This window comes from Aplysia californica, unplaced genomic scaffold (assembly GCF_000002075.1).
Source record: "Aplysia californica isolate F4 #8 unplaced genomic scaffold, AplCal3.0 scaffold00750, whole genome shotgun sequence".
NCBI lineage: Eukaryota > Metazoa > Mollusca > Gastropoda > Aplysiida > Aplysiidae > Aplysia > Aplysia californica.
In genome coordinates, this window is record NW_004798020.1 from 206,929 (window position 1) to 223,299 (window position 16,371).

At 40.0% G+C, this 16,371-nt stretch overlaps 1 protein-coding gene across 2 annotated transcripts in view; it reads right to left on the reverse strand.

Moving 5' to 3' along the window:
* The window catches only part of LOC101863468 (serine-protein kinase ATM), a 72,361-nt gene that overhangs the window by 18,603 nt on the left and 37,387 nt on the right, over positions 1-16,371 (reverse strand). Inside the window, exons 29-42 of one of the 2 annotated variants that reach the window (XM_013088477.2) lie at positions 15,950-16,064; positions 14,990-15,232; positions 13,781-13,919; positions 12,839-13,085; positions 11,264-11,420; positions 10,139-10,342; positions 8,577-8,724; positions 7,902-7,992; positions 6,423-6,560; positions 4,978-5,187; positions 3,985-4,087; positions 2,792-3,009; positions 1,696-1,797; positions 675-806 (exon numbers count right to left, since the gene is read on the reverse strand). In XM_013088477.2, the coding sequence (XP_012943931.2) occupies positions 675-806; positions 1,696-1,797; positions 2,792-3,009; positions 3,985-4,087; positions 4,978-5,187; positions 6,423-6,560; positions 7,902-7,992; positions 8,577-8,724; positions 10,139-10,342; positions 11,264-11,420; positions 12,839-13,085; positions 13,781-13,919; positions 14,990-15,232; positions 15,950-16,064 (2,247 nt within the window). The remainder of the gene's footprint in view (positions 1-674; positions 807-1,695; positions 1,798-2,791; positions 3,010-3,984; positions 4,088-4,977; positions 5,188-6,422; positions 6,561-7,901; positions 7,993-8,576; positions 8,725-10,138; positions 10,343-11,263; positions 11,421-12,838; positions 13,086-13,780; positions 13,920-14,989; positions 15,233-15,949; positions 16,065-16,371) is intronic. The other variant, XM_035972582.1, reaches the window with a different exon arrangement.

Here is a 16,371-nt window from a genome sequence, read left to right on the forward strand (position 1 = left end):
ATCTATTCCATCTCTATATAATTCAACCGCTCAGAGTAAGACAGTCACTCATCACTTTTCAAAATGGTGCATGGTTGTAAGTGGCCTAGTGGTTAAGCTCCCAGACTAGCAACCGTAAGGTCATGGGTTCAAATCCCGTCAGCCACACTACTTGGGAAAGGTACTTTACACATATTTTCCTCACTTTAACCAGGTGGGAAAGAATGGTTAGCCAGCTATAGACAGCAAAAGATCTTGTCAGAATGTTAGTGTTTGAGCATGTGCAATCTGCAGCTAGCACTGTATGCTTCCCTGGAAGCTGAGAATGTTTCTGAATGTTCTTCTCGGGACAATAATGATTGTACAGCACATAGAGCATGCCGTAGAGCAAGGATGTGAGCTATATACATGCGAGTATTATTACAGTACAGCCTTTCTATAACGACCTTTGATATAACGACATCCTCTGTATAGCGACATGGTGCCAAGGTCCCCGTTTTTTCCCCTTATATATCATTAGTAATTTCTGGCTGCCTCTCTGTAATGACGACTCTCTATAACGATATTTTTTTCTGGTCCCGACGATGTCGTTATGGAGAGGCTGTACCGTATTAATATCATTATTATTATTATTTTGGAGGAGTCCTAAAATAAACAGTCAATTTACACACCGATGGGCTTGTCGTGACCCTCACCTGCTGTCTCCCACACGAGCACAGCTTTGCACGGCCCGGTCGAGATGGCTGAGACACTGTAGCTGCGACAGGAACGGGTACAGGCTCTCACAGCTCTCTGCTCCACACTCAAACTGTGCCATGATACTCATCCTGAACAATACAAAAACAAAACACATTTTAAAAACCATCATGAAATGGTGAAACTTTATCCTTTACCCTCCCGATAAATATGTGGGTGGTTGGTGGGTGCTCTGGACTGGTTTGCTCTTTCTTTCCTATCAAACGTCTTACAGAGATGGAAACTGACCAGTCCAAAATTTACTGAACTTTCTACGGGCTAAACAGATTTGAACAAATACACTTATTCAAGAGCAGATTGATACACATAGTAAAACGACTCACCATTGAAAGGACACTTTCGAAAAAAGACAAAGCAAATCAAAATTACTGATTAACGTAAATTTACGGAAAATTTCCATCCCTGGTATAAGGTATTGATCTCCCCTCCTTCATTTTAGAGTTTGTTACTTTATTGTAACACCTCTAATCTTCGGCACCCATATGACCTTATATTGTCATAAGTTCCATAAAACTCTAACTAAACTTATAAATATAAGGCAGTTAACTATCACTTTAACAAGAAAGCGCCTGAATATATGCAAACACATAATATTTGTATCTAATAGATCAACATACATCAATCATATTTCCAAAATATCCTTTCACATGAGCAAAGACACATGTTTTAATAAATAACCTTCTCTGCAATTATACTAAGTTTAGGTTATGTACATAATGTTGGCAGTAATGAACACGTATGTTTTGAAAACAACCTTCCCAGCCAATGCATATAATCAACGTTACAAAATTAAGTTTTGCCACAAAAGGTACAGTACTTCATAATACATGTTTTAAACATGACTTAGAACAAAAACAACATTAGTTATGATTTCAAAAAAGAGAAACACCAAAGCTGTCAGGAAAACAACCATAATGAAACTTCTTTACCACAGGTAAATGGGCAGTGTCAGGGTTTTACCTTGCAGAATTGACAGCGTGCTCAGCAACTTTCAGATGTCCATCCCTGAGAGAACTCAGAGCTCTGTACACGGATTGGTGATAGCTCTCCGGCCTGCTTTGCCTTAAAACCAAACAGAAATACATGGATATTTTTTTTTTAACCCAGAATTTGAAGACAATCGTCACAATCTATAGTTTGCTTGTTTCAGAAAAGAGAAGCACAATGACACTGCTAGGAAAAAGCAGTAAAGACAGACAGAAACTATGGAAAGAAGGGAAAAGTAGTAGGATCCACTAGTGGCCTTCTCAACCATTCACAACAACATGTGAGGCATCGTTGTGAAATCAGGCGCTCGTCAAAATAATGAAATCGAAGATAGCGCCATTTTCCTGCCAGTTTGGCAATTTTTATCGAAATTTTTGGGCCTATTTATTACCCTTTATGACCATTTAAAAACACACTTTTGTGTGGATTTTACTGGCAGCCATTTTCTCGCTTATTTTACTGCAGAAACCAGGTGACCCCCAACACTCCTTCAATCGCAAATATCTCGACTTGCATAGAAGATACAAGGATTTTGTTTTCATCAAAAGATAGACAAATGAACAAGCATTAAGATGGTTCCAATAATGTTGAAGGGGGCATTAAACCTTTACGCTCACTTTGGAAGCAAAATAAACGATTAAGTACACACATGAACCAATAGCACAGTTAAATAAAAAAAAACCTTTACGCCATATACGAGAAGAAACATGTAATCCACATACTGAAAAAAAAAAAGAAACCTTTACGTCGCAGACTGAAAACCAACAAAAATACCTGTACACCTCATAATGAAAAAACCCCCAAAAAACTGTACTTCATATACTGAAAACCCCCCAAAAAAACTGTACTTCATATACTGAAGAAAACCACAAAAAACTGTACTTCATATACTGAAAAAAAAACCCACCTGTATACCACACGCTGAAATAATCCCCTCCCCCCCCAAAAAACAAAACAAACAACAAACAAACAACAAACAAAACAACCCCTATACTCCATACACTGAAAAAAAACAACCAAAAAGAACCCCGTGCGCCACGCCACACACAGTAGAAAAACTGGGACCTACTTGAGCGTTTCCCGGATGTCCCAGCGCCCCAGCTCCCACGCCGCTTGGAACTGGAGCTCTTCTATCTCGGCACAGTTGTACAACGCCGCGGCCGACAGTGCTGAGGTCTGCTCTGTAGTGGAGGTGGGGGGAACGGGAGGAGGGGGATACTCGGCCAGTCTCTGCAGGCCCTCCAGACAGCCCTGTAGGCTGTAGTCCATACCACACATGTGGAGGGTCTGAACAAACGGTACAGGTTCAGTTTAGCTTCGACACATTCCAATAGTGCTATTCTCTAACCATAGAGCTATGACACATTCCAATTGTGCTATTCTCTGGGATTAGTAAGAGTTTTACAGCACTTGCAACACAATTAGGTCATACAAGTGATTTACTTTCGCTTGTTTACCTGAGTAAACAGAAGCACATCAATTAAACGATATAGTCATTTAGGGCAGGGAAAGCAGACAGGTAGACAGAAACAACAGAGGGAAAGACCGTTTAGTTTTGGTAAGCCGTTTTAGTTTTAGTAGAGGTTTTACGGCGCTCGCAACTGCATAAGGTCATATGAGCGCCAGAAGATTAGAGGTGTTACAAGAGAGTAACAAACAGAAAAAAGGAGGAGAGATAAGGACGATAGATGTTTCATAGGAAAGAAGAAGCAAACCACACCAGAGCACCCGTCAACCACCCTCTGCCTGAGTAAAGAGAAGCACATCAACAATAGGATATAGTCATTTAAGGCAGGGAAAACAGACAGATAGAAACAACAGAGGGAAAGACCGTTTAGTTTTGGTTAGCATTTTACGCCACTTGCAACACAATTCAAATCATAATAATGTAAAAGATCAGAGGTGTTGCAAGAGAGTAACAAACACAAAACAGTAGGGAAGAGATAAGGACGATATATGTTTGATAGGAAAATAGGAAAGAAATGGCAAACCACATAAACACTCCTCCCAAAAAAACAAACAAACACGCCAACCCCCCACCCCCAAAATAAACCCCAAACAAACAAAGAAACTTCATATCTAGATGTTGTTGTTGTTGTTGTTGTTATCGATCCAGCAACATCTGGGCTCTCGCCCTTCTGTCCAATGCCATGTAGTGATAAGTGCAGGTTTGCTGCAGTTGCTGTAATGTTCCGTAGAGTCATATCTAGATGAACCTGTACACAAAATATTTGAGGAATTAAAACGACTGAAACGTCTTACTTGCAACAAAGACATGGGAGATGAGGTCGTCCCGTGAGTGACCGCCATGTCCTGAGTGGTCAGGGCTCTCTCGTACTGGAGCTCATGGAGGTACGTCTGCATTCTGCAATTACATGAATCAAAAGACAGACAACATGGTCAAAAACATGTCGTCATATTTCACACATAAAGGTAGATCTCCATTCTACAATTACATTGATGGAAAGAAAAAAGAAAAAAAAAAAGCAAAGTTATATCCTGCCCCAACCGGTGTATAAAATGAAAACACAGTCTTCACCTAGTGCTGGCTCAAACTTTTCCTTACTTGTTTTTTAGTTTTAGTAGAGGTTTTACGGCGTTCGCAACTGTATAAGGTCATATGAGCGCCAAAGGGTGGATGTCAATAGAGAAGTCCTTACAAGGAATCAGACTTGCTCTGCTCACCTCCCTAGCTTCAACAGCACAAAGTCTGCTTTGACTATCAAGGCACCCCGGAAATAGTGTGTCACAAGAGTGTGACAAACATACAAAAGAAGTAGAGGAAAATGACGATAGTAAGGATTTGGAAAGAAAAAGCAGCAGTTCCCTGTTGTAGATCAAGCACAGTTATGAGCATAACATTTTTGGATCAGCCCATTTACAATTCTACTGTGCATTAGAACTAGAAATGTCCTCTCCCCCCCCCCCCCTCCCCCCTTTGGGAATGGCCTAAAGACACTTCAGTCAGTGGCACCGCCCCGGGGGGTTTTCCTTACTTGGACAGCAACAACAACAATAACAAAAACTTCAACAACAACAATAACAAAAACTTCAACAACAACAATTCAGCAACAACAACAACAAAAAGTTACAACAACCCCAATCGACATACAACATAAAACAAGTCCTCAGATAGTGTTGGCTCAAACATTTCCTTACTTGAACAGAAATGACAACAAACAACAGCCACAACGACAATGACAAAAAGTTACACCCCCGCCCCAACTGGCATACAATAAGACAACCAGCCCTCACCTCGTGCTGGGATCCGCCTGGCGCCCGGCCCCACAGCCGTAGATCCCGTCCGGGTCCCCGATGCTCCAGTACACCTCCAGCAGCAGCCTCTGGGCACCCTGACCTCCTGAACCCTGCGAGCTGACCTGGGTCAAGGGGTCAAGGGCCGACTGCTGGCTGTCACTCTGTGTGTGGGAGCTGGAGCCCGTGGAGGGTAGAGACGTCTCCTCCCTAAGGATGACACATTCCAATAGTGTTATTCTCTAACCATAGAGCTATGACACATTCCAATAGTGTTATTCTCTAACCATAGAGCTATGACACATTCCAATAGTGTTATTGTCTAACCATAGAGCTATGACACATTCCAATAGTGGAGCTACGACACATTCCAATAGCGTTATTCTCTAACCATAGAGCTATGACACATTCCAATACTGTTATTCTCTAACCATAGAGCTATGACACATTCCAATAGTGTTATTCTCTAACCATAGAGCTATGACACATTCCAATAGTGGAGCTACGACACACTCCAATAGTGTTTCAGAGATAAAATAAACGAGAAAATGGCCACCAAAGTTCGATGATTTCCAAAGCTTGATAGACCTTGGAAACTGAAAATCTGCGATTTTCGTGCCTTTAACCAGCGTTTTTCAGTAAAATCGACACATAAATCTTGTGTTTTTAAACTCACATAAAAGGTGTTGAGCCGAAAAAAACAAAATTCCCCCAAAAATTTCCAACTGGCAGAAAAATGCTAGTTTCCTCGATTTCAGTATTTTGACGAGCGCCTGATTTCACCATGATGCCTCACATATGTATACTATTTATAGTGCATGTTGATTCCTCATTTTTATCGAAAACCTGCAATGGATACACTTATTTCATCCAGATACATGGACAGAGTGTCATACCATCATTTTGGTTTCTATAATTCTATTACATGACCTTTAAGGTCCAGAACATAAATCTGATACAAAATCAAAATGTTCAGACACCTGTACAGTTCAGGTGTATCTTGAGAGGGAATGTGTAAGTGTAAGAGACAATCCTGCTTTTCTCAACCAGAGGGTGAATGCAGTAAAAAGATTTAGTCCCAGATCCACTAACCCAATATGAAGCATCTTTACACATCTCGATATGGCAGTAGGCTACGGGCAATGACCTATAAAATGATACATTTAAAACAAAAACAAAGACAACCTCAACAAGACTTAAATATACAGTTGTCTAAAAGACCAGTTTCAAGTCGGTTAAACATCAGGTAATAAGACTCAAATGAAACATGACAAAAATAGAAGAAAAACAAGATAAAATAATCTTCAAACAAAATATACAGTCGTCTTAAAGTCCATTTTCATATCAAGTAATATTAGGTACTGCATTCAAAATAAAATATGAAGAATTCAATAATCTCCAGACAATTTCATGCCATTGAAATAGAAAAAGAATTTTTAAATTACCTCACACGCTCCCACCAGATTTCCGTGAAGAGAATGGCAGAGAAGTGAGCGGAACAGAACTGAGCTGCCCTGGCCACCTCGAGGTAATCCACGTCCAGCCAGAAGTTGTTCTGCCACTCTGTTTGAGGCACGCCACGTCTAAAAGGGGGCAGAATCAATCGGAATTATAGTTACAGAGCACATCGACACAAAAACGATCATTTAGCTTTTTGATTTAGCAAGCGTTTTACAGTCCTTTCAATACAATTAAGTTATATAAGTGCTGAAGAGTAGAGGTGTTACAGGAGAGCAACAAAGACGAAAAAAAGAAGGCAAGATAAGAATGAAAGATGTACGACAGGAAAGAAGGAGCAAACCACACCAGAGCATCCGCCACCGCCAACCACCCATGAATGTTAGTTAAAGAGAACAATATTGACACAATAACAAGCAAAAGTAAGACAGACAGAAACAACAGAGGAGAAAAAAAGCATTAGGATCTCCAGCCACAAGCCGACAATGGTAAATGCAATTTAAAGTTTTGTTGGCTACAACAACGATAATCTAATGCTAAAAAAAAATTCAACACACAGAAAGAAACAAGAGAGGGACGGAAAAGAAGTAAAGCCTATTAGTTGTACTCTACTACTAACTCTCTTAGAAATACCAATCTGACGGTTGGGACAAAACACAGCAAAAACTGCAACCTCCTGAAGATTGGGACAATACTAACATGATAGGAATAAGAGAAGACAGGGCAAAAAGAACAACTTTTAGAAGATTTGGGCCATGGTAAATCATTTTTAAAATGTGAGGCAGCGCGGTGGAATCAGGCTCTCGTCAAAATAATCAAAGTGAAAAAAACTTGCATTTTTCCGCAGGTTTGTGAATTTTTTTCAAATTTTTTATTTTTAGCTCAACACCTTTCATGCCCATTATAGAACTCATTTCTGTGTGGATTTTTCTGAAAAACGTTGATTAAAGGCACAAAAAATGTACATTTTCAGTTACCACGAACTCTTAAACTGAGGAAATAACTAATCTTTGGCGGCCATTTTCTCACTAATTTTACCTCTAAAAACAGGTTACCCCACCTCCTTCATTCGCAAATATATCGACTTGTATTCAAGGTAAATGGATATTTTAAAAATTGAAATAAAGACAAGAGAACAAGCTTTAAGATGACACCAAAAACTCTACATGTCCAAAAATTGACGAAAGCCTGATTCCAAGACAGAGCAGAAAGCATAGCTTTCAGAAGATTTGGACTATGGTAAATCATTTTAAAAATAAGAGAAGACAGGGCAGAAAGTAGAACTTTCAGAAGATCTGAACCATTGTAAAATTATTTTTAAATAAAACAAAAGTTAGGGCAGAAAGTAGAACTTTCAGAAAATCTGAACCATTGTAAAATTATTTTTAAAGTAAAACACAAGTTAGGGCAGAAAGTAGAACTTTCAGAACAAATCACAACACACACACAGAGAGCGGCCATCTTACTTCAGGGCGGGTCGAGTCTGTTTCCTCAGGAACTGCACCACCCTCAGCATCGTCTGCACAGATCTTTTCCTCAGGGTCAAAGGTCGGGTCTCTGTGTAAGGGAAGTATACATCGCACCAGTGAGCACATTGTTTGGGGATGTTTTGTTTGGTTTGAGTAGAGTTTTAGTTTTACAGCGTTTGAAACACAATAAGGTCATATAAGTGGCCAAAATTAGGGGTGTTACAGGAGAGTAACAAACACAAAAAAGGAGGAGGAGAGATAGTTTAGCTTTAGTTTTAGTAAGAATTTTACAGTACTTGCGACACAATACAGTCATATAAAATCCGAAGATTAGGGGTGTTACAAGAGAGTAACAAACACAAAAAAGAAGGAGCAAACCACACCAGAGCACCCGCCAACTACCCACGTACATAGTTTGGGAATGTTTTTTTTTATTTGAGTTAAATTCATGGAAAGTGAAAATTTACTTTTTTTGTGTGCCTTTGATCAATGTTTTTCAATAAAATCCACACAGAAATGAGTTCTTAAATGGACATAGAAGGTATAGAGCCAAAAAAAAAAATTCTTTTTAATTGCCCCAACAGCCAGAAAAATGCAGGCTTCCTTGACTACATCATCTTGACGACCACCTGATTTCACCACGGTGCCTCAGATAAGTGATGCAGTCCCTACCTGCTGACGAGCTTCCCAACTCCTTGTGTGCACAGTGAGATCGGAAGAAGGATGTGAAGTGATACGAAAGAATTCTGCGAAAATCCTCTCCACCATGTAGAAGGATGTCTTGTACCAAGTACGGCAAAGCCTCTTCACAGAACTGGGTCTAGAAAAACAAATAAAAAATAAATCAGTGATATATAGTATATAGTATCTATTCTGTCCATTTGTCAATCTGAATAAAAATGAGAAAAGAAAATGAGAAAAGAAAATGAGAAGAAATGAGAAAAGAAAATGAGAAAAGAAAATGAGTAAAAGAAAATGAGAAGAAATGAGAAAAGAAAATGAGTAAAAGAAAATGAGAAAAGAAAATGAGAAGAAATGAGAAAAGAAAATGAGAAAAGAAAATGAGTAAAAGAAAATGAGAAAAGAGAATGAGAAAAAGAAAATGAGAAAAGAAAATGAGTAAAAGAAAATGAGAAAAGAAAATGAGAAAAGAAAATGAGTAAAAGAAAATGAGAAAAGAAAATGAGAAAAGAAAAGGAGAAAAAGAAAAGGAGAAAAAGAAAAGGAGAAAAAAATAAATTAAAAAAGACAGAAATTTAAACAGACCACACGGGCTGTTGTTTTTCCCAATTCAAAATATGCACCAGTAAATTTTTCCTTCCCTCTTACATATTGAATTGACTGCTCAGAGTATGAGACTCATCATACGTCACTTTTCTCAACAGCATATGGTGGAGTCGTCCACTCAGTAGTTGATATAGGAACACAACTACCGTCCCATGGACAATGTACAAAAACTTGGCACATTCCACATTTCTCGAATTCCTCATAATTCAAGAACATTTTATTCCTACAACACTCTTCTTCATATGTAACTACAAACAGTAAAAATAGAAATGAAAAGGGGAGGAAAGAAGCCAGGAATACTCCCTGGGCACTTTAACCAAAATGACAGTCAGAGCATGGGGTGCTATGACTGAACTATAGGGGTAAACCCTCCTCTCCCACCCTCAATTAATACGAAAGACTCTTTTATTCAGGATTTCCAGGAATCCCATTTTTCTTCTTTCAGCACTAATTTATTTGATTTTCTTTTCCTTCCACAAAATTCCCAACAGTCTCCAAAGAAACCACATGTTTTTGGTACTTCTAGTTCTCTTTCAATAAGAAAGAAATGTCAGCTTATAATACAAAACAATCATCAAATTTAGAATGCACACACCATTTGCTTTTCATCTCTTAGCTCAAATGTTTGAAAAAAAAACCCCAGTATCATCCTGGTCTTTCCCACTTTCCCGCCACCTAACTGTGGTCTGGTTATCAAAATAAGTAGAGCCAGTAACACAGAACAAAACATATGAGCGCGCAAGACACATTAAGGCATTTTCAGTTTAATGAGAATTAGTGTAGACGAAAGCAGACAACAGAGCACGGTTAGAGAGCAGGAAAAGTAGTGAAAGGAGAAAATTTGAGAGAAGAACATTTTTCGTCACTGTCAGGTTTCGGACCTGGGACCTATTGAAAGAAAGGCAAACACCGTAACCTCTTGACCATGAGAGCTCCCTAGAGCTTACTTTGAAGGCACACATGGGCTCTATCTTGGCCAGCATCTCATCCTGTACGGCCCCAGAGCGGAGCAGAGCCGTGGTCAAGTTCCGGATCCATTCTTCGTGCGACAGCGGAGAGTTCCCGCTGACACCGAGCCACAGGTCCTGGTTGTCCAGCGTGTCAGGCGTCAGGGAATCCTTCTTGGACGGGGCTGGTGGGGGGGCCATTTTCTGAACAGAATACCAGGTGGGTCAAAACTATGGTAACACTAGTACGGGAGTAATGCGAGAGTAAAAAAATCATGTTAATGAAATGCGTGAGTCACAAATTATGTTAATGAAATGTGTGAGTCTATAAAATTATGTTTCTTGGGTGACAATGACTAAATCTTATTGCAGTTTTTGATAAACATAGGCCTAAAGTTCATTAAAATACAAAGAATAGAAAATATCCACCCCATGGTCAAGGGGAAAAAATGCCAATTTTTCTATTTTTTGGTGTTGGTACTGTGAACACTAATCGAAGCACCAAAATGTTATTTTTATAACATAAGCTACTTTTTAGATTACTAATATTACTCACATGAAAGGAAAAACGTAAAGACTCAAAACTCTAGATTTTTTACACAATCAAAAAGTGGTACCTTTCTTTTGATCACCAGTATATGTCACTTTTCACAATGGCGTGTGGCAAAGACTCACACTAATGAGTCGATATATGCTACGGCATTTACCATACATACAGTACAACACGAAATGGCTCAAATTCGTCGGGACTGACCTCGGTAGTTCGAGAGATCCCTAGTTCGAGAGATATCATACAAAGATAAAGAAGAAGAAAAAATGGGACCGCAGGCACAGTTTGACGTATGCGTGCTTTCGAGTCTTCTGTGTTCGACATATTCATGTTATACTGTATATGTGAGGCATGCTGACAAAATGAGTCAGGATCAAATTCGTAGATTTTCTATTGATGCCATATTCTTTATGTATAACATGCCTTTCATATTTCACACTTATAAATTGTAAAAACTTCACCTAAAAGTGTTATGTATCTATTTCCATAGGGCTCAAATCCGAGAAGTAACTCATTTTGTCAACACACTTCACACATACTGCCCAGTATAGCAAAGTCCAAGCATTGAGACTCACATCGAGCTTCGGAGTTTTTCTCTTGAAAGGATGTAGATAGAAGAAGACGAAGCTCTTGGAGCGCAGGGCCTTGTTGTACTCCGCCTCAAACCTGACACAGGAGGCCGTGCTGAACACAGACTGCAGGATCTCCCCCGCGGTTCTCACCACCTCTAAACTGTGGAAACAATTTCAAACAACAACTGACAACCAAATGACAAAATAAACTCAATAATAACAATAATGATCAATAATGATAATAATTGCCTTTCTACATTATATTGACAATTAAAAGACCAGACAAACTTAGTTTAGTTTTAGTAGAGGTTTTATGGCGCTCGCAACTGCATAAGGTCATATGAGCGCCAGAAGATTAGAGGTGTTACAAGAGAGTAACAAACATAAAAAAGAAGAAAGGGAGATAAGCACGATAGATGTTTGATAGGTAGAAGAAGGGGAGATAAGGACAATAGATGTTTGATAGGATAGAAGAAGGGGAGATAAGGACGATAGATGTTTGAGGAAAGAAGAAGCAAACCACACCAGACAAACTTAACAACAATAATGATCAATAATTATAAAAATTGTACTTATACATTATACTGACAGCCAAGAGACCAGATAATCTTAATAATAATAATAATGATCAATAATGATAATAATTGCATTTACAGATTATACAGCAAATATCTATGCTAAGCAGAATGCTCTATGCGCTCTACAACTATCGCTGTCTCAGCAAACCCTACAACTGTAAGAAAAATTCTCAACTTCTTTACTGATCCTCCACTGGACGAAAAGCATCATGTGCTCACAGCAACATGTCCAACACAAGATATAAATTCAATGCATTGGACCAACACACACCCACAGGTATATTATGCAACAGTCACACAAGCACACAAACACATTATATCACAAATAAATGTCTTTCTAAACAACACGGCTAGGGAAACTTTCACTCACTTCATTCTTCGTCTCATTCACCCTGGGAGCGAAAGAACGTTCTACAGAGCAGGGTTGTTCCAGCACATAAAACATACATGTACTAATGTCCTGTCTTGCTGCGTGTGTGCCTAAGTGAACCAAACCTTTGTAGTACTCCACTGCCACTGTAAATGACCAAGACAAATTTCTCCCTTTGAGATGAATAAAGATTGTCGTTGTAATTGTACAGGCAGCCAAGAAGAGCTCGCCACCTGTCTATGTTCTGGCCAATCGTCTCCACCTCCAGCCAGCGGCGTCCTATCTTTTCACTCAGTTATCTGTCTTTACATAAGTACACAGTTTTTTGGGGTTTTTTAGTAGTGGTTTTACGACGCTCGCAACTGCATAAGGTCATATGAGCGCCAAGGGGTGGATGTCAACAGAGAAGTCCTTACAGGGAATCAAGCTTACTCTGCTCACATTTCTAGCTTCAACAGCACAAAGTCTGCTTCGACTATCAAGGCACCAAGGAATAGCAGTTCACAAGAGTGTGACAAACATAAAAAAGAAGTACAGGAAAAATGACGATAGAAAGGATTAGGAAAGAAAAAGCAGCACAAGTACACAGTGCATCTTTTTTTTTTCAGTAAACACTCAGTATTCACCCACCTTTTATCCAGTAAGCAATCATCCAGCTTATGGATGAGCCAACAGTACTTCTCAAACTCCTGATTCCTGAAGGTTTCCATGGCGATGGATGAACTTGAGTTCCCGAGGCCTGCCGGCAAGGTCATGGTCTGAAGGTCAACCGGGCCGATGGCACCCAGGCATGACCCCGCGGCAGCAACAAGAGGCTGGTTTTCCCACTCGGTGAGGGACAGCAGAGCACACACCACTTTCTTCAGTAAGCACAACCCTGAAGAAAAAAAGGGAAACAGAGTTGGGGGATAAAAAAAGAGAAGGGTAAAAGAAGTTCAGTCGCATTCATTCACACAGTGTGGTTTACATTTTCAGTTGCCTTGAGCAAAAAATACTCCTATTTTCTTTGCAAATTCTTATTTATTTATTACAATGTGCTCCAGATGATGGTGTATTTTTTTGTTATAGTAGAGGGTTTTACGGCGCTCGCAACTGCATAAGGTCATATGAGCGCCAAGGTGTTGGTGTCAACAGAGAAGTCTTTACAGGGAATCAGACTTAGACTGCTCACCTCTCTCGCTTCAACAGCACAAGGTCTGCTTCGACTATCAAGGCACCCCGGAAATAGCAGGTCACAAGAGAGTGACAAACATACAAAAGAAGTAGAGGAAAAATGACAATAGTAAGGATCAGGAAAGAAAAAGCAGCAGTTCCCTGTTGTAGATGAGGCACAGTTATGAGTGTGACATGAGTCAGCCCATTTACAATTCTACTGTGTTTGAACGAGAAATGTCCCCCCTTTGGGAATGGCCTAAAGACACTACAGTCAGTGGCACTGCCCCGGAGGGTCTAAAGACACTACAGTCAGTGGCACTGCCCCGTAGGGGGGGGGGGGGGGGGGGGGTAGAGAATAATGTCAGAACTATTAGTTTTTTTAAAAAGGGACAACAACATTAGAACTGAATTTCTCACCTTCTGAGCCGACAGCCATCTGAAGTACTTCCCTGCGCTCGGTCAAAAGATCCCTCGTGAGCCGATTCAGTCGGAGAACCAGTCCGTGCGACGGAACGACAGACATGAAGGAGATTGCTTGGAGCAGATTTTGCAAACGCTGAAAAAAGAATATAATAAACAAATAAAAGCATGGTCTTAAAATAAAAGTTTTACTTTGATCATTTCATACAACAAAGACACTCTGTAATGGTTATTTTGAGAAAGCGGCATATTACATTCTCAAAAATACAAAGAATCAACCTTTTCAATCCTGAGAAACCGGAAGTCCATTTCATAAGCTTTAGTATGCTGGCCACTGTTAACAGACACAACATGAATCGGTAGACTTTCCACAAGAACAAAGGGCAAACAATAATATTCAGTCTTTTCATGCATGTGGCTTACAGATTCTTGAAATGAACTATTGACATGAAAGCAATGACAGCCTTTCACATGAAAGTACAAATATTACCTCAACCTACAGAGTCTGAAAACGCCCCCCCCCCCCCCTCCTCCTCAACCTTTTCCAAAGCAATATCTAAAATTGCTATAGAGAACTACTTGTAGAGATTTCCACCTTCTACAAGACAACTGAAGAGAAAGAATGGCACAAGCTGATGGTACTTATTGATTTTTGGGGGGTAAGTGTTTTACGGCGTTCGCAACTGCATAAGGTTATATGAGCGCGCGGGACACATTAAACTTTTTCAGTTGGTAGGAAATTTTGAATTTTGCCCGGGTAGCGGCCGTAGCCTACTCTTATCTATTTTAGACCACCAAGGGATCTTTAATGTGCGCAACTTGCACATGTGCCATCTGAGATTTTTCGCCTTTTTCCGAAAAGGCTAGGTGTAGATCTTTCCTACTAGAAGATCAGAGGTGTGGCTGAAAGACAGTAGTAAGAAGGAGCCAAGGAGTAGCAGTAAAAAGGCTGCAGAAAGAGTCAGGAACCCAGAGGAGGGGGCAAAGGAGGTGAGGGGGTGGAGGTTGAAAAGGGAGACAAAAGCAGACGACAGATTATAGCAAGAGAGCAGGAAAGGAGGTGAAAGGAGAAAATTTTAAAGAAGAAAATTTTTCGGCCGCTACCGGGATTCAAACCCGGGGACCTTAACTTCTAGCAGGCTGCGAGAGCCCCACAAGGTGATGAAATTACTGACAGAGCGAGGAGTATCATCAAAGAAAGCTCACCAGGACAAGAGGCAGTCCTTGCTCTCCACAGAGAGTGTCCATGCCCTCTCTCAGCTCATCCAGACTGGGCACGTTGAGAGGCAGTGGGTTCAGGGTCCTCAGAGACGCTTTCAGCTCTTCGTTGTTTGGAGAAGAACTCAGGACAGCACGCAACAAGGTCACGGCGGCTTTACTGATGGCCTCGCTCTTCCCCACAGCGCTGACCACTGTGTCCACTATCTGGTGAGCATAGTTGGCAAACTCCTGGGGGATAAAGAAAGAAAAGACTTCAGCAAAAGTGGACAAAAAAATAGAAAACATAGTTGGAAAACTCCTGGGGGATAAAGAAAGAAAAGACTTCAGCAAAAGTGGACAGAAAAATAGAGAACACAGTTGGTAAACTCCTGGGGGATAAAGAAAGAAAAGACTTCAGCAAAAGTGGACAGAAAATAGAGAACATAGTTGGTAAACTCCTGGGAGATAAAGAAAGAAAAGAATTCAGTAAAAGTGGACAGAAAATAGAGAACACAGTTGGTAAACTCCTGGGGGATAAAGAAAGAAAAGACTTCAGTAAAAGTGGACAGAAAAATAGAGAACATGGTAAAAACTCCAGGAAGGTATAAAAAGAAAAGATTTCGGTAAGAATAGGATAGAAAAATAAAAACGGAGTTGACTCAAAGACAGCAGAGAGCATCGATTTAATGTGTCAGCCCACAATAGAAACTTGTAGGAGTCACCGCTAACAGCATAAAAAGTGAAAGGAAAAGTCCTGATAATCGAAGAACTCTTTTCCACCCATTGTTTCATGCTAAAATAAAAGCAAATCACGACCTCAGAGCTTTCTTGTCATATCTCAATTTTTAATAACAGTGAAAACAGTTCATAACAAAGAGTGAGCTTAAGAAGAAGTCGCATTTTTCACTGATAAAAAAAAAAAATGGAGATACGACGAGAAAGCACTGAAGTGGTGAAGTATCTCACGTCTGGACAGATCTTCATCGTCTCGGCGCACACACGTTGTAGGATGTGAAGAGCTGTCAGGATCAGCTCCTCCTCAAAGCCTGGGCTCACCACCTGGCCCAACGACGTCTTTAGACTGCGGACAAACAAACCAAAAGTACTGTATTCAATAAATGTATATGTGAGGCAGCGTGGTGAAATCATGCACTCGTCAAAATAAGCAATGTGAAGAACCTGGCATTTTTCTGCAGGTCAGTGAATTTTTATCAAAGTTTTTTTTTTTTTGATCAACACCTTTCATGCCCAATAAAGAACACATTTCTGTGTGGATTTTACTGTAAAACGTTTATTAAAGGCACAAAAAAATGTAAATTTTCAGTTTCCACAGAATCAAGCTAAGGAAATAACTAATCTTTCGCAGCCATTCTCTCAATAATTTTACC